The 21,311-nt window shown below is 49.3% G+C and overlaps 2 protein-coding genes and 1 pseudogene across 2 annotated transcripts; 2 read left to right on the forward strand and 1 right to left on the reverse strand.

Moving 5' to 3' along the window:
• Positions 1-14: 14 nt before the first annotated feature.
• On the reverse strand, positions 15-9,645 carry nt5dc3 (5'-nucleotidase domain containing 3). Its single transcript, XM_086028626.1, has 14 exons — positions 9,094-9,645; positions 8,216-8,400; positions 7,308-7,382; positions 7,174-7,229; positions 6,236-6,326; positions 6,018-6,155; positions 5,212-5,272; positions 5,037-5,139; positions 4,253-4,354; positions 4,065-4,146; positions 3,878-3,964; positions 2,714-2,854; positions 2,383-2,447; positions 15-1,555 (listed from the first exon to the last, which is right to left on the reverse strand). The coding sequence occupies exons 1-14, from the start codon at positions 9,332-9,334 to the stop codon at positions 1,285-1,287; spliced, it is 1,698 nt and encodes a 565-aa protein (XP_085884752.1). The 5' UTR covers positions 9,335-9,645; the 3' UTR covers positions 15-1,284.
• Positions 9,646-9,734: 89 nt separating this feature from the next.
• Positions 9,735-10,586, forward strand: LOC147149424 (signal peptidase complex subunit 3 pseudogene; annotated as a pseudogene).
• A 2,220-nt stretch (positions 10,587-12,806) lies between these two features.
• hsp90b1 (heat shock protein 90, beta (grp94), member 1) lies at positions 12,807-20,778 on the forward strand. Its single transcript, XM_086029318.1, has 18 exons — positions 12,807-12,975; positions 13,433-13,535; positions 14,428-14,569; positions 14,641-14,757; positions 14,847-15,178; positions 15,255-15,366; positions 16,244-16,375; positions 16,450-16,566; positions 16,772-16,909; positions 17,011-17,088; positions 17,169-17,234; positions 18,099-18,368; positions 18,467-18,712; positions 19,238-19,374; positions 19,447-19,525; positions 20,048-20,203; positions 20,308-20,436; positions 20,517-20,778. Exons 1-18 carry the CDS (start codon positions 12,927-12,929, stop codon positions 20,541-20,543), a joined length of 2,430 nt encoding a protein of 809 aa, XP_085885444.1. The 5' UTR covers positions 12,807-12,926; the 3' UTR covers positions 20,544-20,778.
• Positions 20,779-21,311: the final 533 nt, after the last annotated feature.

Raw genomic sequence — 21,311 nt, forward strand, 5'->3', positions numbered from 1 at the left:
GACTTTGACGACACTTCCAATTGTGGCAGGACCTTTATTCACATACAAGCCCACACCCGTTCGCTCACACGCTCAGAAAGACTTTGGCAGAAAACAACACATTGACTTGCTTGTTTGATTTCACACGCGGTGGGAAGGCGGCCACTCCAGTAACCTGACAATTTGTGTACAAATTTGCCTTAATACGTCCCTTTCAAATAGAGCCAAAAAACAACAGAGATCAAATACGAGGATGTCACCCCGCCCCCAAATAACTCAAACTTCAAGTGTACTGTCCAATAATCAAGCTTGTTGCTTCCTGCAAAGTAAACGCACGAGTGAAAACAGCCACGCAACAAAGGCCGCTTCAAACGTGACAAGGTGCTCAGTCACTCACTCACTCGGTACAGTGCAATCGCGTGCATGGCTTTACAATCGAAAGATGAGCCAAAAAAAGCATCTGTAACAGAAGCCCTTCAAAGTGGTCGTTAAGGCGGCCGGTCATGTAGGAATATTACAGCAGTGATGGAAGGTCACAAGAAGAAGAAGAAAAAGCAGCAACAACAACCCCAAGCGTCAATGTGACGCTTCCGCATATTAAGAGCGTGTGAGTGCATTGCTCCTTTCCAACTCTTTTCACAAATGCACGCTGGCACACACATTTTTGGGGCCGGGTAATCGTTTGCGCTCAAGGGCCACCTGTCAAAATGGTCCGTTGAAGACCAGATTAAAAAAAAAAAAAAAAGCTAAGCTGTGCCTCTATAATTGTTTATTAGAATAAGTCATAATTCATTCTCAGGTTGTAGTTTTTTATTTTTATTCAAATGACTATAATGAAGTGACTATTTTTGATGACACATGATCTAACTAATATTTAACCAATTCAACAATGAGAAGAATTCATCAATAATGAATACAAATGTAAATATTTTAATGAACCGATTTTGGGGGTAAACTGCTGACTTGAATGCAACTAATACAAATGGGCTCAAAGTGTGCTTGATAATCAATGTTTTTAAACAAAGTGAAATAGTGGTGTCTTGTGTGTAAAAATATATAAAGATCAAGACACCTGTAGTATTAGTTGCATTAAAATGTAACGCTTGTAGTATTTGTTGCATGGCGTTGGCCTTTTCTTCTACCAACCCAAAAAAGAGAGAAAATTGAGCTTATGGAAATGTATTCCTGGCTGCAATTTTTTCAAAGGCAATTGCGAGTGTAACTGCCCGGTGGGCCGGATTAAAGACCCGAGCCACGTGCCCCACGAGCCCCACGAGCACGAGCCGTGTTCTCGCTAGTCCGCCTTTAGCAGGGCCTCTCTTCGGCGTCGGCGCGCGCGCGAGGAGGGGGCCGCTCCGGTCCGGCGGGGGCCCGCTCTTGGACGAAGGGGGACTCGTGCTGCAGGGGGGTGCGCCGCGGGAAGAAGGTGTGCTGCAAGTCGTAGTTGAGCAGGCAGCTGATGGAGGCCATGTAGATGTCGGCGAAGCGCGACAGCCGGCGCGAGAAGTACGTCGGGTTGTGATAGGTGCGGAAGAGGCTGCCGAACTGAGCGTTGAACATCTGCTTGGTGCGCGGCCTGCGTGCCGGAAAAACACGCGCTCAGGCACACGCGGACCACGGATGCTTTCAATACTCTGGCCGAGGCTTTGCAACTCTCTGAGCGCCGTCAACAACGGACGGAGAAAAGTCGCGGCCAACTCTGCTTTGATCATTTAGCTGGGAAAGTCGAAAAAAAAACAAACAAAGGCGAACTACGGCCAGCAGATGGCGGCATTGGTTCTCTTTCCGATGAGCTCCTCGTGAAGCTTGCCAACATCTCTGGCAACATCTCGAGCAAGTTTGCGATTGAAGCCAATGTCCCCCAAGCGTTTGTCCCATTCAATCTCCGACAAAAGACGACGGACGGCGGATTCTAATGGAGAAGAAGCCGTGACGTAAATTGTAGCGGGCTCACGTTAACGGTGGGAAAAGTTTGGAAATGATTTATCTTGGCCCCATCACAAAAATCTGCCATTTGAAGAGGGCCGTGTAGACTTTTCGTAGCCAGTGGTGAGCGACAGCCTCATCTGGCCCCTTGATTACGCAACAAAAACAAGCCAGAAGAATTGATTTGCCAGAGCAAAGGAACTCAAATCTCCTCCAAATTTCCAAAGCGTGCCTCACCATTGGGCTCTCTTTGTAAGTCTTTTCAAATGGACAAATATGTGTACTAAAGTTCAAGTCTCTTGAGAGTTGTAAGATTTGAATGGGACAACAACAGCGCTGCAGTTGTTTTGAGCTTTTCCCAAGAATGTGTGACTTGATTCTCATCTTGGAATGGGAATAGCGGAAAGCGCGTTTCGACGCACACACGGTGCCGCCAAAAGAAAGGCAGACCGATGACGCGGTGCGAGGCCAACGTACCTCATGGCTTGGCGCTCTCGGATCCACTCCTCCACCACAGCCTGAGAGGCGGCGTCTCTGTGGACCTGCGTGCGAGCGGCGCAGCGTCAGGTCGGAGCCTGTTTGCCAAGAGCTGAGCCCGAGCTGAGCCCGAGCCGAGCCCGAGCCGAGCCGGGCCCGAGCCGAGCCCGAGCCGAGCCCGAGCCGAGCCCCAGCCGAGCCCCAGCCGAGCCCGAGCCGAGCCAAAGCTAAGCCAGAGCTGAGCCCGAGCTGAGCCCGAGCCGAGCCCGAGCCGAGCCCGAGCTGAGCCCGAGCTGAGCCAAAGCTGAGCCAAAGCTGAGCCAAAGCTGACCTGCATCTGCTCAATGAGGCCGCCGAGCGCCTGCATCCAGCTCATGGTGTGCACGTACTCCTGCGTGTTCATGATCTTGATTTCCTTCCTCAGCTCGGGGATGATGGCGCCCGTCCTCCAGCCGTGCTTCAGGGTCAAATCCTGCCCGGGGAAAGACAGCGATCAAATCCCGGCGGCGCAAGGACGAGAGACGCTCGGGCCGATCGCTTTCGGACCTCGCCGCCCGAGGCCTCGGCAAGCGGCAGCGCGAGCCACGCGAGCAATGGCGAGGCTCCTGTCCAAATCGGAACCTCTCCGTCCGTCGGTGACGCGGGCATTTGCAAAAGTCGATATTTCACGCTCGGCATCTCCGGTCAGTACGGTCCCGAAGTGGAATGGAAATGTTTGCTGTTTTTGTTGTGTTCTTCTATCAAGCGCAAACTGCTGCGATGCGTTGGCGCAGCCGCGTGCGTTTCTTGCCTCCCTTTTTGTATCCTATCAACGTTTCTCTAATTCCGACGTGACAACGGCACTACGAAGGGGGGGATTAAGTTGCCGCAGCAAAGGCACGGCCCGCCGTTGCGCAATCGACTCACCTGGCCGTACTTGAGGAGGGAGCGTCCAGCATTCAGACTCTTTGCGTTTGGGTGAGCTCGGGTGAGAACTTTTTGCGCATGTAACTCGTGATCCTGATCTCGGTGGGCGCACACCGGGAAGCTGCGACAGGTGCGCTTGACAGCCGGCCGCCGGCATTGCGTCGTGCCAGACGTGTTAAGCGCGCCTCTCCTTGAGCTCGTTCCCGCATTAATGATGCTGTTGTCACCATGGCGTGTGCGTCATGTCATGTATGTGTAGGCATGGGCCTGAGGCTTAGGGGGTTGGTCTTGGGCTTAGCCCTAAACCCAAGTGGCAAGTGGCCAAGGCATTCACAGCACAAGAACCAGCACAACGTCCATTGAATTGAAGTCAAACGTGTGGCTAATTCTTTGCAATCTATTGAATGGCGTCATTACTCTCCGTTTTGCTGACATGCACTATTTTCTTATCCCCAAACACACGGCAACGCATGCTGTTGAACGGATTCAAGCGAACAATTTGCCATTGGGCGGGACCGATGGAACTTGTCTTCCGCTTTGCCGGCGGCCTCCAGTCAAGGCGCCCGCAACGTGTTGAGGTGCTTCTTACCGCCAAGTCGCTGTAGATGTGGTCGCCAAAGTAGAGCACTTTGGATCCTCTCCAGCCAGTCAGCCTCAGGAACTCGTAGAGGTTTCCCTTCAGGTGAGTCAAAGCAAACGGCAAGGAGGGATTTGTAAGTGCGCCTGCGAGTGGGCGCACTCTCCACACTTGCCGCGCGCTGCCTTCTCGAGCGCACCTGTTTGTAGATCTGGCCCTTTTCCAACTTGTGAATTCGGTCCCACAGGAGGGCCCCTTTGTCCGTCACACGCCTGAACGGCCTGCGGAGCCCAAACGGTGCTGAGGATTCATCGCCAAGCAAGCCGCCTTCGGGCCACGGCTTCTGCCGCCGGGACGACAAAGGACGGCGCCGACCGACGCACTTACTTTCTCCTGTCGTTGAAGAAACCGGGTTTGTCGGCCTGAACGATAACCACGTCAAACAGGGCCCTCCAGTCCGGGCCCACGATGTAGCTCATGCCTCGATCCCTAAGCGGGAACAACAACGTTACTTTTGCGGCGGAGGGCCACGGCGCCTCGCACGGACCGACGGACCGACGGACGGACGGGGAGAGGAGCGGGGAATTTCAGCCCACATTTGGACCTGACACGACGTCCGCTGATGTTCACCCTATTCCCGCCGTCTGCACTCGCGCCTTGACTTACAACTGAGCGAGCTTTTCAAGTTCGCGTGGTCCATTTTTTGCCTTTGCGTTGCCAAGTAAAAGCTTGCGATACGCCAGCGCTACACTCTAGTGGTCAAATAAAGGAAGCACGCCGACATGACTAAACTGGACAATTGCGGGGAACAAATTGTGCAAACGGCTGCATCGGAAAAACTGGGAACCCTGGCAAATGTTTGCGCGCATCTATTTCTGTATCTATTGCAGATTGCAGTGGCTAATATAGCTCTATTGGCAATCATTGACATTGAGACTCTCCACACGTGACTTTTCTGAAATTAGAGTCTTCCTGTCCTTATGTTTCGAAGACACGTGGACGATGTCCGTTCAGGTCATGCGAACACGACCACGGGAGCGTCGATCCGATCGTTCCGAATCCTGGCTGAGGGTCGGTTAGGCGGGCAATCGGGCGCGACCCGCCCGCCCGCCCGCCCGCCCCCCGCACCCTAGCGGCGACATGCGTGACGCGACGAAGCGCGGCCACTTACACAAAGTCGAAGGGACTGTTTGTGATGAGGAACATCCTCTTGCCGCGCTCGTACAACTTCTTCAGCACAGCGTGGCTCTGCTCGCCGTAGCAAATGTATTTGCCTGCACACCATGGAGAGAGACAAATGTGGCCACTCGTCGACATGCGACGCGCGCTGCAAAAAGGCCCCTCACCGATATCGGCCTCCACCGCTCGGTACATGATGCCCTTGACGTGAACATCTCGGATGGCTTCCTGTGTGGGGGGAAAAGGGAAGAAAGCAAAGAAAGCGTCAACATTTGGACTCCGGCGTTGCTGCCAATCCACTGGTTTTCCTTCCATCCTTCCTTCCGATCAAAAGTGGAAGAAAACGACCACACTCCTTTCATGGATGAAAACAAAGCGGCAGACTTCCTTTTACATTGCTACCGTTTGCTTTGAGCACTTTGGCACAAGCTCTTCAGTATGCCGTCGGTGGTTTGCACTGAGAAACGGTCAAAACGGCGAGCTTGACAAGTCACGAGCTGCGGCGGCTATCCAAACACGGCGCGTGCGCGCGATCCGTCAAAGAAGATTGAATGTCATCCGGAATGACGGGACGGACGGCCATGACGGACGGGGTTCTTCTTTCTGGGGCCAGCAGCACCCATGAGAGCGCGGTTATAATTAGACGCTGGTCTCGGCAGCTAAAATTAGGAAGCCGCTGGATGCACACGCGCGTGTCGCTAGACAGTTGCGTGAAGGCCTCGGTTTGGAACGTGCATACGCGCACACACGGGAGCACAGCGGCAGCCAAAACTGTCGGCCCAAGGCAGAAGCCAACTGAGCACCTCTTAGGTCCCCAGTCAGCACATGAAGTTCTGATTGTCCTTATTTTTTGGGGGGGGGAGGTGTACAGCGAACAGCAGAAACGCGCAAGAACGCGCAAGTATTCGAATCCAAAAAGGTGTGTAATGCTTGGGCACAGGGCGACTGGGTGCAAGTGCGCAAGACCTTTGACCTTGACGTCTTTGTACAGGTGCACGGGCTCGTAGTCGATGTTGTGCTTCATGAAGAAGTCGTTGACGCACGACAGGAGGCTCATCTCTGGCAGCGAGAAGATGTCCATGAACTGTTTCATGGAGTGGCCGTGAGAACTCTGCAGGGGAGACAAAGAAGACTGCCAACGCTGGCGCCACCTTCTGCGGCACAGTGGGAACGCCACGCCACGGCTCTTACCTTGCCGTAGAAGTCGCTCATAATCTCAAGAGGGACGTGGCAGCCGTCGTACATGGCGACGACTTCCTCGTCGGGGACTGGATGAAGACCCCTGGAGACGGACAAAAGAGATGCAGCAAATCACTATCAAACGCGGCACACTAAATACAAAAAAAACAATAATTGCAATCCAAAAACAAGTTTGGGAATATTCAAATATGCTCGAGTAATCACAATTACAATTAAATGATTTTGCTTAATATTGTAAAAATAGTCAAAAGACATTAAAAGATAAAATGTAGAAAAAAAAACAAACATAAAATAGTCCCCCCGCAACAATATGAAAAATGTAAGCAAATAAATGCCTGGGACAATTGTCACCCTGTAATTTGATTCAGATGAAACAAAAACAACAGAAAATCCATTCCATACGATTTGTCCCTACGGGGATTCTTACACTGCAAACAAAACAAAAAACAATTGAAGTAATACAAATAATCTTTTCTTTTTTTTTTAACATCAAATGTGATTTTATGCTGTGAATAAAGGTAGAAGACAGGTTAACAATATATTCACACAGTTCAATAACTACGTGTGGTTCAAAATTCTTTTTTTGAATAAAAAAACACAAATATACAGAATTGCCATTGTGGATCAAATGAAAAAAAACTCACATCTTGGGTGATCCACGCTTTTTAACTGACTGCGGCGATGAAAGATCTAATTTCTCGACTTAATAAGTATTTGTTCGAAAAAAAAAAACAGTTACTTTCAAGCACTTCTTCCATATTTCCATACCCGCCCCCCTCCCAAAAAACCCCATTAAAAACCTTTAAAATGATGCATTAAAATGTCCTTGACTACATGTTTAAAAATGTGAGCATTTTATCAAGCTGCCCGAAGCATTTGAGTGCGCTTTTCCTGACGCGACCTGAACTTGTGTGTTGCTCATAGTGCACCTGTAGACGGTCCCCAGCTGGATGTAGTGGAAGGCATCGATCTTCATCAGCAGCGCCTAGCGCAACAACGGCAGAGTTCACTCGCGGAGAAAAACATTTGGATCAGATCAAACCAAAACTTCAAGACTTCTTACTTTCTGAACATCATAGTGAAGGCCCCTCACAGCAAAACTGGGAATGTACTCATAAGCCCGAAGACCCTCCGGATACTGAAAGAAAATCACATTACAAGCACATCAGAAGAGCAGTGAAAAATAACAGTGACAAGATTGCCAAGAAATTTCACTTAGTGGTATCCTCAGTCAGGAGTCAATATGCAGTATTTGTCTGCTACGTCGCGGTTCTTTGTTCGTGCCACACTATATGACCGACTTGGAAGCGCTCGTCTTTATGGGTTTTTACTAGGATCTGCGCCACATTAATCGGACGATATTACCTCTTTTAAAATCGCCATAAATCGGCCGATTTCTTTTTTTTTTTTTTTTGGCCACATTACAACAAAAGACAAAGATAATGACTCTCGACACACAACCCCCGAAAAAGAAAAACATTCTGTAAAAATCGGCTGATTTTCGTCAGGTTTTCTCATTTTGGTGTTCAAATACACAATGTTTAATTCTATTTTGTTGTGTACTCTATTTGTATTAATGCTCATTTCCATGAACTAGTCTATTGCATTTTGCATTATATATGAGCATTAAAGTAGCCCACTTTCGTTAGCCCAAATTAGGTAGTTACATTCAACATTTTGGTGTTTGAATATATAATGCTTAATTCAGTTTTGTTTATGTGTCAGTTTTACGGTAAGCTTCAACTGTGAGCTTAAAGCTAGCACACTCAGCCCCTATTTGGAGAACTATGCAAGTGAGAAAGTTTGAACGTGTACTCAGGAATCCGGGGAACATTTACTGAAAAAAAACTTTTTTAGATGGCTTCTCAAGAGTGCAGATTTTCACCTGTTACGGGTGGGTTGAGGGTAAAAAAAATAAAATAAAATAGCTGGTTGTCGAGAGGACACACACACACACACACATATGCAGACCCTGTGCTTGCTGATGAGGATGTCCCGTGCTATGTTGAAGATGAGCGTGTGGAGGTGACTGGAGTAGAAGGCCAGCGTGTAGTCATAGTCGAAGCCGTAGACCTCAGTGTCCCGCAGGCTCATCTCGTTGTTGGCGAAGATGCTGTCGGGGTCCACGGAGGCGCTGGAAACGGGCGGCATGACATCTGACCCGGGAGGCACGACGACGACGTTGACGTTGTATGAAAAGGAATGAAACACACTGGTCAAATGATATACTGGACCATCATTTATTTGACCAAGATGGCAAAGCACTACTTTTGTCTTAATAAAGCCCCTGAACTGAGTTGACTCACTTCAACATAGTTCCTTGACACTATGAATAAGATGCTCCAAAATGGCACAAACGCAGGGACCAGCAACCTTTTTGAAACTGAGAGCTACTTCTTGGGTACTGACAATGCAAAGCAATACTTGTATTGCTTCGTCCTGAGCATGAATGCGGTAGTTACGTATATTTGTGTAATTCACATTATGAGTTGGTCCCAGGGGACCAAAAAAAAAAAAAAAAAAAAAAATCACCTTTGTTAGGCGCTCTCGGACCCAAAAGTGACAAGGAGTAGTTGAAAAGAATTGATAGCACAGGTTAAAGACTTTTTTCCACAGTTCTGTATTTTATTGCACAACTGCTTCATGCACTTAAGTCAATTCCCTTCACTTGGTGTTCTCTGCAGTGGAGTAAACAAACCTAGGTGACCATCGACTTAGGTACAATGCATTCAATGCATTCATACAAAGTATTCTCAGCACCGTGTGCATTGTGGCATGGATTCTGATCACGCGTGATGAATGGCTGGGTGAAAGTAAGCGTCAACTTTGATTCAACGCTCCGCTCCTACCTTGAGTGTGTCTTTTAGTGTGGTTGTAAACAGACCACAAGCTGTCTGCCGCGCTGCTGCTCGCAGGCGACGCGGAGTCGGTCCGAGCGGACACGCGCCGACGGTAAAGCAAGTCACTCCGCCCGCGGTCGCGGCGCGACAGTGCGCCGAAATGGTGGGAAGCCTTGAAGACGTGACGACGGAGCAGGGTGGCCTTCCCCGGAGTCAGGAGACACGACAGGGGCGCCGACAAGGGCGCCATTGTTGTTGCTTTCAAGGAAGCAGCGCAGACAGCTCAACACACACCAGAGCGGATGACAGTCAGGACCTTCAACGCCGTTGACGTCGCTTCCGTGTTCGGCGAGCCCACAGCCAATCAGCGACTCGGTTTTGGCCACGAGCACAAATAAAAGTATTGGAACAAAATAAAGGGTGATAAAGTGGTGTGGGTTAAAGCGTCATACAAAAAACCTGAATACAATGTATCGATGAAATATCTAAACGCACTACCTTAGACGTCACTTCCGTGTTGACGAGCCGACAGCCAATCAGCAACTTGCTTCCAGCCAGGAGCATAAAAAAACGGAATAAGATTATTATTTGATGACAGAGTTAGGTGTCAAAGTAGTATGTGGTAAAGAGTCATACAAAAAATGAATACAATATATCGACCAAATGTCAACACCGCTGTCTTAAACGTCACTTCCGTGTTTGACGAGCCTACGGCGCACAGCCAATCAGCGACTCATTCCTGAATGCGAGCGTTTATGAAAGCGACATGCGGAGCTCAACAGATGCGTAAGTTTTGTCTTCAGTGGTGGCCTTCTTCTGTTGTAAACAATGAACACCGCTTTTTCAAGAGCCAGCAACTTTTTCGACTTCTCTATGAACGTCATGCTTGCCATACTTTTCGCCTGCTACATCACAACAGCGTTGGACGACAAAACTGTTCCTGTGGACATCCGTGTCAGCAAAGTGAAACTGAGGAATGTCGACAACTTGACGGGACCCGGAGAGCAGAGTGATCTGGTTTTCATCCAGTTTGACCTCTCCGCCGATTTCCAGTCGATATTCAACTGGAATGTCCGGCAACTTTTTCTCTTTGTGACTGCTGAGTACGCGACCACCAAAAATGCTTTGAACCAGGTGATGCTCTGGGATACGGTTGTCTTTCGCGGTGGAAACACCAAACTGGACATCAGAGACGCAAGATCCAAATACTTCTTCTGTGACGATGGGAACGGTCTGAGGGCCAACAAGAACGTCACTCTAACGCTGTCCTGGAATGTCATTCCCATCTCTGGACGTTTGGCCGTTGCAGCCGGGAGGGGATACGTCAGTCTTCCCTTTCCGGAGAAATATGAGACTCCTAAGACCTACTAGAGTGGAACTGAATTTGTAACTTATCGTTTACAGGACACGATGGACTGACAGGCTTTGCACAAGTACAATCATACTGATGTTGTGTTAGCTGATCACTTTTGGTGTGGAATAAAGGCGACTGGAGAAAAAAAGTGCCCCTTCTTGTGGTTTAGTAGATGACTAGTTTGAAGTTTCCAACACGAAGGCTCCTTTGTAAGCGCGATTCTTTGAAGTGGTGGTATAAATGTCATAGTAGGCTACTGTTGTACGATTCTACGTTCAATAAAAGAATTAAGTTCGTGTTTGGCTAGACCACATATCAGCGACGTGCTTTCAGGCACGAGTATAAATGACACTTTTACCGATCAAATCTAAATGTGATGACAATTCATTTTTACTTCACCTTGAAGTGAGAAGGGATTCTCTTTTGTAATGCCGACCTGGCTGCAAATAATTATACAATACAATAAAACTTTATTTATAAAGCTCATTTCATAACAGCTATGAATCATAGCGTTCCTTATTCGAAGTCAAACTGCACTGAGGCATTTACATGAAATCAATTTACGTTCCTCTTGCCACTTGTTGTACACATGATGTAACTCAATGCCTTGAATATATTTATAAATGAGGGTCCCATCCATCCAGCCCACCCTATTGGGAGACAAGCTGGAGCGGGCGGGGGTGGCCCACCACCTCACCACATGGATCCAGGACTACTACCTCACAAACCGGCCACAGTATGTGAGGACACAGAACTGTGTGTCTGACATGCTCCTCTGTAGCACGGGGGCCCGGCAGGGAACTGTCTTGGATCCCTTCCTGTTCACCCTCTACACCTCGGACTTCAACTACAGCACCCCTACCTGTCACCTGCAGAAGTTCTCTGACGACTCTGCGATTGTCGGCCTCGTCGCAGGCGGAGGTGGTCGGGAGTACAGAGAACTTACTCGGGGTTTTGTGGACTGGTGCCAGCAGAACCGCCTCCTGATCAATGCGGGGAAATCCAAAGAAATGGTGGTGGATTTCGGTAGGCGACATCACTCTTCACCTGCACCGGTGAATATCCGGGGAACAGATGTTGAGAGAGTCTCAACTTACAAGTACCTGAGTGTTCATCTGAACAATAAACTGGACTGGAGCGACAACACAGACACCCTCTATAGGAAGAGTCAGAGCAGACTCTTCCTACTCAGGAGACTGAGGTCTTTTGGGGTTCAGGGGACACTCCTCAGGAACCTTTATGACTCTGTGGTTGCATCGGTCATCTTCCAGGGAGTAGTCACCTGGGCAGGCGGCGTCTCGGCTCGGGACAAGAAGCGGCTGGACAAACTGGTCTGTCCTGGGCTGCTCCCTGGACTCCGTGGACTCGGTGGGGGACAGGAGGATGTTGGCCTAGCTGTCATCAATTCCGCACAACCCGGACCACCCCCTCCAGGGCACCCTAACAGCACTCCACAGCTCCTTCAGTGACAGACTGTTACACCCTCGCTGGTCAAAGGAGAGATTCCGCCGCTCCTTCTTGCCTGCTGCTGTCAGACTCTTTAACAAGAACATTGTGTAGTCTCTACAAACTGGCGGACATTAGTGCAATTGTGCAGGCCTGCACCTGAGCTCATATCGTGCAATACCCAACATTCCCCACTACTGTAATACCGTGCAATACTCAACATTCCCCACTCCTGTTAGTCTAGTTTTATTTTTATCCAATGCTGTTCCTTACATTTCACTACAGCACTACAGCACTGTCACTTACTTAGAGTATTTTTCCTCTGTACTATGTACAGGCTAAAATGAATGTTCCTCATACTTTTTATGTAGATGTATGTCGGTGTGTATATACATGTGTATATACACATGTTACTGCGTATATTTACATAGGTTTGATCCTGAATGTTTGCCGTTCATGTTATACATTAATGGTTATATTATGCCGCCGTCCCTGTGTGACCTATATCTTTGCTGCTGAAAATTTCCCCACTGTGGGATCAATAAAGGCCTTCTTATCTTATCTTATCTTATCTTATCTTATCTTATCTTATCTTATCTTAAAGCATAGTAGTAGTGGTAGTGTTACCAGGTTTTAGTATTGAATTGCTTTCAGCAAGTTATGCTCACATTAACTTGTATTATTGTTGTAGCCATGTGCGATGACACAATTGTTGCGTGATAAAAATCCCAAATCAAAGTGAACAGCGAACACGTAAGTTAAGGGGGTGAATTTCTTTCGGTGGCCAATGGTGGCGAGCCACGATTTGACGGCATCGTCTTATGTTGAGGATGCCGATTGGTCTGCGTCTCAGCGTTGTCTCCGCTGTGATTGGTCAACGGTGGTGCGTGGTGCGCCGCCATTGGTCGAGCGCGAGCGATTTAAGTGCGCTGTATTCGCGAGGGCGGCCCATTGTCAGTCTCTCGTGGAACTGCAGTACGGCGTGCGTTCTCGTCACCTTTTGGCCGAGGTGCATCACTCACAATCAAGCTCCAATCCCAAAATGAAGCGAGCGTGCCTATTAGGACTTTTACTCGGGCTGTTAGCCTTCGGTGAGTGAGCTCCAGCCTGTTGTATGTCAAGGGAATGAATGGTACTCGCCCGCCGGGAACTTGCTATGCTTGGCTGCTAAGCTAGCTTTGGCGTTTCGATAGCTTCTCCCTGCTTGAGTTTCATTCATAACACTTGTTAAGTTACAAATGTCAGTCACTGTGCGTATCGGTGCCACATTAAGGTTGCCTTTGAATTTTTTCACTCGGCCTATCGAGAAGTTTCCAACGCACCCAACGCCATTTAAAAGTCTTGTTGTTTTTTTCTTGAAAGGCATTCCTAAAAGGAAAGTCCACGCTGGCTCCTCCGTTATTCCCAATTACGGGCGTCGTATTTCATGGACATGATCAAATTTGGATGTTGCATTTCGAACATTGCATGATATTGGTACACTGGTATTGTCTGTAACGACTCGGTGGGACTTGTACACTTGTGACGTCTCTCCATTACCAATTTTAGCTGCTGTGAGGGCCGAAGATGAACTGGATGTGGACGGCACCGTGGAAGAGGACCTGGGCAAAAGCAGGGATGGCTCCAAGACGGATGACGAGGTGGTTCAGAGGTTAGTGTCGCTCGGGAAACTGCTTGCCTCTTGTCTTGGTCTAACTTTATTGGCCTGAAAATTGCTTTCTTAATACAAATCGTCTTTGTTCATCCGTGCCAGAGATGTGTTGTGACAAGCAACACAATTAAAGGCAAAGGCTTGTCCGCTAGAGGGCAGGAGGTACACGATTAACTGGTGTATCCCACTTTGGGATTGTTGTAGTTCTTTTTTTAATGTAACATATTTGCCCAGGCCCAATAAAGGCTGACAAACCCTTGTTCAAACCTTAAACATACTCCCAACTATGATCCTGAAATACATCCTTTTACAACATAATCCCTTAAAAAAAATGAGTTTGGTGGGTATGCGTTGGGGATCTTATATTTATTTATTTTTGTTTTTTTTAAATTAAATTGACTTTTTGACTTGACTGTTTTGCAACCTCTATAGAAAAACACTACTTTTGTATTGACCAATGAATGATAGTATCGGTGATGCAAAGCGTCATTAAAAAAAAAAAAAAATCTGAATCCCACAAACAACTTGGCCTTGCAGCTGTTGGCACCGCTGACAGGAGTGATCAGAACCTTTCTCTGTATAATGTCAAGTTTACCCCCCTGCCTTTTCTGGTGTCACTCACCCCCGCAAGTAGCTTCCCCTGCCTCCAGAATCCACCATCATGCTGCTGTTTGTTGTCGATCTGACAGCTTTGAGGTTTTTTTGCCCCATCATAGGACACGGAGGATAAAAATTCTTTAACAGTAGTTGTCTACAGCAAAACTTGGGATGGGTTTGCAGAACGAGGTTAACATGAGCACGCCTGCGCACACAAACGGCCGTGGCAACCTTTTGCAGCCGAATGTTTGCTTGCCGGTCTCAACGACACCCCCGCCCCCCTACTGTTGCGCAGGGAGGAGGAAGCCATCCAACTGGATGGCTTGAACGCAGCCCAGATCAAGGAACTGCGGGAAAAGTCTGAGAAACACGCCTTTCAGGCCGAGGTCAACCGCATGATGAAGCTGATCATCAACTCGTTGTACAAGAACAAGGAGGTGAGCGCGGCTCGCACCGGGCTGGGCGTGTCGTGGCCTTGCGCTTTGTGGCTAACAATGTAGCATTTCAGATCTTCCTCAGGGAGCTGATCTCCAATGCCTCGGACGCCCTGGACAAGATCCGCTTGTTGTCGCTCACCAATGACGACGCGCTGGCCTCCAACGAAGAGCTGACCATCAAAATCAAAGTGCGTAGTGGCCTTTGCTGCAATCTCCAAGCAATGTGAGCCCCAAATGAAAAGTGCAACGCGTCCGTTTCCCCCCCCCCCCACCCCAGTCGGACAAGGAGAAGAACATGCTCCACATCACCGACACTGGCATCGGCATGACCAAAGAGGAGCTGGTGAAGAACCTGGGCACCATCGCCAAGTCGGGCACCAGCGAGTTCCTCAACAAGATGACGGAGATGCAGTCGGAGGACCAGTCCACCTCGGAGCTGATCGGCCAGTTTGGCGTGGGCTTCTACTCGGCCTTCCTGGTGGCCGACAAGGTCATTGTGACCTCCAAGCACAACAACGGCACGCAGCACATCTGGGAGTCGGACTCCAACCAGTTCTCGGTCATCGAGGACCCCCGCGGGGACACGCTGGGCCGCGGCACCACCATCACGTGGGTTGAAATGTGTGCTGAACGTGTCCCAACGGCGGGCGGCCACGCAGACGCTCACGTCAAATCCCTTTGGCAGGTTGGTGATGAAAGAGGAGGCTTCGGACTACTTGGAGCTGGAGACCATCAAGAACCTCGTCAGGAAATACTCTCAGTTCATCAACTTCCCCATTTACGTTTGGGCCAGCAAGGTACTGCCTCGCTCGCATCTTTGAGCCTCTTTACTGGGGGGGGGGCGCGCCTTTTCACGGCGCAGCCGCTCGTACGGAGCGCTCGACTAAAACATTTGAAATGGTTTTGGTTCAAGCAGACATTTTGTATTACTCTAAACGTAATGCCACCGAGCGGCGCTTCTTGAACTTGGTGGTGGAAAGACTGAGAACCCTGCGAGTTTCAGATGCGCGTTCTCAAAAAGTCTCTGTGATTGGAAAAAGTACAACTCAAAATGTTCAATTTCAAAGCGCAGCTATGCATGTTATCGGGCCACAAAATGAAGCAGTCATTAGCTGTACACAAAAGCACTGTTGAAAGAAGAAACCCAAGCGTGAATTTCACACCTGAAACGCCTCATTTCATGCAGGCCAATGTGACTTTGGCCTTGGGTTGAAAAGTGTCTGCCTTAACCTTGGCAAGCGCCACCCTGAGACCATTTTCACTTGCCGACTACCATGCCAATAATGGCTAAAAGGTGGAGCGCTACCGCTAGTGCGGGATAGAGCTGCTGTCGCTTTAAAGTGGCCCTCGATCTTCAGTCGCGTTGCTGATGAGGTCGTGGCTTGGCGTGGGGGCTGAAGGCCTTGATTTTTAAAAAAAAAAAATTTTTTTCCCAGAAATGGCGATGGAAAATTTAATTGGTCCTTTGACTTCTGATTCTCGGGTGGCCTGGCCGCCCAACTGTTTATGTATACAAGCTATTGGAAGTCCATTGTTGTCAATGTAGTTGTTTGCCAAGGCCTTATTGTTGTGACGAATGAAGTTCCAGCGAGCTTGAGGTGGGAATGTTAGCCCTTCAAAGTAATGTTTAGAAGCGAGGCTTCCTTAGTCGCTTTGGTCGCTTGCACCCATCAGACGGAGACGGTGGAGGAGCCCATTGACGAGGATGCCGAGGCCGCGGAGGAACCGGAGAAAGAAGCCTCGGAAGACGAGGCTGAGGTGGAAGAGGAGGACGAGGAGGACAAAGACAAGCCCAAGACCAAAAAGGTGCAACATTGCCCATGTGCAACGTTGACTCTCGCGGAGGCAAATGTTTTGTTGAAAACCCTTTTGACCGCCAGGTTGAGAAGACGGTGTGGGACTGGGAGCTGATGAACGACATCAAGCCCATCTGGCAGAGACCAGCCAAGGAGGTTGAGGACGACGAGTACAACGCTTTTTACAAGACCTTCTCTAAGGTGAGACGCCAGCACAAATACCTCGAGGCGTTCATTGCGGGGGCTGCATCCTGTCCCGCCCGACCTACCCCAAATGGGAAGGGGGGTGGGGTGGGGTTGGGGGAGGTGGTGGGGGGGATCCAATTTGGCCTTTGAAATACGCCGCGCCTTACGTTGACGTCCAAGAGTGTGCCGGCATAGCGCATTGACGCGTGGCTGCCGACAGGACAACGAGAGCCCTCTGGCTCACATCCACTTCACGGCCGAGGGCGAGGTCACCTTCAAGTCCATCCTGTTCGTGCCCACCGCCGCCCCCCGCGGCCTCTTTGACGAGTACGGCTCCAAGAAGAACGACTACATCAAGGTCAGCGAGAAGGGGTGCAAAATGAAAGCGTCATCGGGGCTTGGAATGACGTCAGCCATTTTGACTGCTCCAGCTTCGTCTCAAATGTGCTCTTGTCTCAGCTTTTCGTCAGGAGGGTTTTCATCACGGACGACTTCAACGACATGATGCCCAAATATCTCAACTTTGTCAAGGGAGTGGTGTGTATTCATTTTGTCGTCATGCTGCAATGTGCTCAAATTGTGTCCCCACAATTTTTTCCTTCTTCTTTTCATATCAGGTTGACTCTGATGACCTTCCTCTGAACGTGTCCCGAGAGACTCTTCAGCAGCACAAACTGCTCAAGGTGAACACCTCTCAAATCCAGGCATTGCTCACTCGCACCCTTTTTTGGGGAGCTTGACCTTAGAATGGACACAAATACACTCCATTGTTGTTTTGATTTTTCAATGAAGTGAACAAATTATAAATGCACTGTGTAAAGAATATCATGGAACAGTTGTAATAAAAAAAAAAAAAAAAGTGAAACCTATAAAGTAACCACACCCAGTAAAAGCTTTTTTTAATTTTTAAAATGTCAAGACTAAAGTGTCGCTTGCAGAGAACAAAAGCACCAAATTCACCATAAAAAATGATTTGAAGGCTGATTTTTCACTATAGAAATTGGCGAGCAATTGACCCTCTAAAAATATTTTGTATTTCCTGCTTATTGAAACTGATTTCATTTTTTTTTTCTAAATTGAACTTGAGGGGGAAAAAAATCGGGTGTGCCCTTGAGTTTAGAGCAGGGCTCTTCACAGGACCGCTTTCCGTCTCTCCCTGCCGCAACACACGATCGTTACCCAGCGTCTGCAGACCTTGCTGCTCGTTTGAATCGGGTGTGTTGCAGCAGAGCGAGATCCAGGAAAACTGTCAGGACGGCGGACTTCGTGGAACGGGGCCAGCAAGACCCCTGCTATAGAGAACGCATTTCAGACACGGTGCTCCGTCTTACTTGACAGAGATTTGAAATCTGAGCGCTTTTAATTTTGTGCACTTCCACACACGAGTGAACGTGGAACGGAGGTGGCAAAATGTTGCGGATACTTTTTCAACCTTCAGAGACGCTAAATGGCACTTGAAGCCCACAAATGCCACTTGTTTTCTTTGTGCCCTTGGAACCGAAACGCAGAACTGGAAGCTCATTTTGCTTTTGTCCCCCTCCACTCAGGTGATCCGCAAGAAGCTGGTGCGCAAAACGCTGGACATGATCAAGAAGATTGCCGAGGAGCAGTACGACGACAAGTTCTGGAAGGAGTTTGGCACCAACATCAAGCTGGGCGTCATCGAGGACCACTCCAACCGCACCCGACTGGCCAAGCTGCTGCGCTTCAACACGTCCAACAGCGACACCGCGCTGGCCAGCCTGGAGCAGTACGTCGAGCGCATGAAGGAGAAGCAGGACAAGATCTACTTCATGGCCGGCACCAACAGGAAGGAGGTAGGCGCCGCGCCGCGCCGCGCCGCCGACGGCCGTGGCCCTCCCGCGCCTCGTGCCACCAGACTTGAGCGCGGGCGGCACCCAATGTCTCCACGCAGGCGGAGGCGTCGCCCTTCGTGGAGAGGCTGCTGAAGAAGGGCTACGAGGTCATCTACCTGACGGAGCCCGTGGACGAGTACTGCATCCAGGCGCTGCCCGAGTTCGACGGCAAGCGCTTCCAGAACGTGGCCAAGGAGGGCGTCAAGTTCGACGAGAGCGACAAGGCCAAAGAGAAGCGCGAGGCGCAGGAGAAGGAGTACGAGCCGCTCACCACCTGGCTCAAGGACAGGGCGCTCAAGGACAAGGTCGGGGTCAAAAGTTTGCTCGCTTTGAAAAATGCCACTGAACGTGGCAGAGTGCCGCTCGCGTAGCGTCGGACATACCGGGCAAAAGAAAGGGCCCGGGACTTCGTAGTACCCGCGATGGCCCGTGAGGGGCAGCGTGCTCCCACGGTGCTTTTCGGACTGATGGCAAACGCAAGTGGGAGCTGGCTGATTAAAATAAACTTCGTAGAAGTCATAGAGGGTCTGAGCCAAAGAATTGGACAAATCTGCAAACGCGAGGTTTGGCCAAACGTGTGTGTGCAAAGTCCTTTTGAGGATGTTCAAATCATTCTCATTGATTAACCAATCGAGTAGAGAAGAAAATGGTACAAATGTCATTTTTACGATCCTTTTTTAAAATGCATTAAACGCAACACGTGCTCATGTTTTGGAGAACCGACGCTCGGGCCTTTGCTGACTTTGAACACGCGAGGGGAGAATGCGGACGGACATTTGGCCTGTCGTTTGGATGGATGAACTTTGTGCTTTTTGTGTGCGCGTGTGCAGATTGAGAAGGCGATCCTGTCTCAGAGGCTGACCAAGTCTCCGTGCGCGCTGGTGGCCAGCCAGTACGGCTGGTCGGGCAACATGGAGAGGATCATGAAGGCGCAGGCGTACCAGACGGGCAAAGACATTTCCACCAAGTGAGTCTGAAATGCGACGAGCGAGCGAGCGAGCGCCGCGGACGCCGCTAACGTTGCCCACGCACGTTGCAGCTACTACGCCAGCCAGAAGAAGACGCTGGAAATCAACCCCAAGCATCCCCTCATCAAGCAGATGCTCAAACGGGTCAACGTGAGTGCAATTGAGAAGAAAGGGGGCAGAAAGAAAACGAGATTGAAGTTGCCATCGCGGGGCAAATGTCGGATCTGTTCTTGGATCAGCATTTTCACACCACCAACTTGGTGGGGCAATTGCGTTCTCCTCACAGGCATACGCGTTTTTGAGAGGAGTTGCGTTATCGTGACCTCTGTTTTTAGGGCGTTTTATTTTTTTCTAAATCAAAAACCTGAGAAAATGCGCAACGGTAGTGCTTTATTGAAATGGTGGTCGTCAATTATATAGGATGCAATTTGCAAATGTGTGACTTTATTCTCATTGGTCTTGTTGTAATAATCCAGTTTTGAAAATGCACCTCTTTGCATAAATTGGCCAATAGCGTCGTAAGGCTAACTTGACTCTCGTTTTCCTTTTCCTCAGCGCGACCTTGCAATTACGCATTGTGCTTTCCGGGAACGCCTTCCCGGCGCTGGTAACTTAGCTTAGCGGCTGGAGAGAAATGTCAATGTGATTGAAGGTGCGCTTGTGCGCCTCTAGGACGACGCCGAGGACCAGACGGCGTCGGACCTGGCCACCGTCCTCTTCGAGACGGCCACGCTGCGCTCGGGCTACCAGCTGGCCGACACCAAGGCCTACGGCGACAGGATCGAGCGCATGCTGAGGCTCAGCATGAACATACCGCTGGAGGAGCAGGTAGCTCATCGAGCCGAGTTTGGACGGGAGACGTGCCCCCCCCCCTCACCCCCAAAAAAGACTGGCTTCCTCAATCAGTCTTGTGCTCACTTTTGTGACTTGAGGTGGAGGAGGAGGCCGAGGAGGAGCCCGAAGAAGAGCCGGCCGAGGACGCCGACGATAACGAGGAAGCTGGCGACGAGGCAGAAGAGGTCGTGGACGAGGTCGAGGACGATGGCGAAGATGACAAAGTGGTAGGAAGGCGTCACATTGCAGCAACGAGTCACACCTTTGTGTGCCGTCATTGACCTTGGCCTTCAATGTCTCCTCGTAGGTCAAGACAGAAAAAATCGAACTGTGAGGCCATCTGAAGAGCACTTGGAACAACGAAGCTGGGCAACTGAGAACAGCGCCCCCTGCGGTTGGTTGTCCCGGGTCGGTCGGGCTATTTTTTAAGGAGCGCTCGCTTTTGTTCTGTCTTTTTTTGGGTTTTGTTTTTTACATTCCTCACGCCTGTAAATTTGTTAATATTTAACTGACCTGTTGATGGAAAGATCCTGTCTCTTGATTGAATAAATGTTTCCTGGGAAAAGGAAGGATGTGCGTGTCTTTGTCAATGATTTAAAAAAAAATAAAATAAAAAAATGAAAAATTAAAAAACATTTAAAGTGCCCTTCTCACTGCTTGTTTTGACCAATGAAATGTATAGTCTAGCAGTAGCCTGTCACACATGAAATGTGCTATGGCTGTCCAATATTGGGACCATTTAGTAGGTGGAACTCAAGTCTTTTTTTTTTTTTTTTTTTTTTTTTTTTTTTTTTTTCGGATAATTGTGCAAACAACGCGACTCGCTGCTTGTCTGAAACCTCTGTCGCAATTGATGCATTTGATATTTTTTCACACATTGGTCAGTCGACCCGTGTGGGTGCTCGTTTGACAAACTATTGAGTAAACTAAAGTGTGAAACGGGGTGCTCTTTGCACAAACGCGTGCATGCGCACGATGACAAGTGTGTGTACAAGAACGTAGAAGGTACACACCAGTGTCAACACAAAACGGTCAGGCTCCCAAGTGTACGCACTGTGTATACACGGCCTATATTGTGCGCATTATTTCGGTGTCTAGAGTG

Source organism: Filicampus tigris, chromosome 4 (genome assembly GCF_054856515.1).
Source record: "Filicampus tigris isolate MCC_2025a chromosome 4, RoL_Ftig_1.0, whole genome shotgun sequence".
NCBI lineage: Eukaryota > Metazoa > Chordata > Actinopteri > Syngnathiformes > Syngnathidae > Filicampus > Filicampus tigris.

Excerpts from the sequence above, each read along its gene's own strand:
- nt5dc3 (XM_086028626.1), bottom strand. The coding sequence starts at position 9,334 with ATGGCGCCCTTGTCGGCGCCCCTGTCGTGTCTCCTGACTCCGGGGAAG. Across the intron at positions 7,383-8,215 it reads TCCTCATCAGCAAGCACAGG|TATCCGGAGGGTCTTCGGGC; the intron begins GTCTGCATATGT and ends ATTTTCTTTCAG. Across the intron at positions 4,147-4,252 it reads TTCTTCAACGACAGGAGAAA|GCCGTTCAGGCGTGTGACGG; the intron begins GTAAGTGCGTCG and ends TGGGCTCCGCAG.
- hsp90b1 (XM_086029318.1), top strand. The coding sequence starts at position 12,927 with ATGAAGCGAGCGTGCCTATTAGGACTTTTACTCGGGCTGTTAGCCTTC. Across the intron at positions 16,567-16,771 it reads TTTACAAGACCTTCTCTAAG|GACAACGAGAGCCCTCTGGC; the intron begins GTGAGACGCCAG and ends GGCTGCCGACAG. Across the intron at positions 18,369-18,466 it reads CCGGCACCAACAGGAAGGAG|GCGGAGGCGTCGCCCTTCGT; the intron begins GTAGGCGCCGCG and ends GTCTCCACGCAG.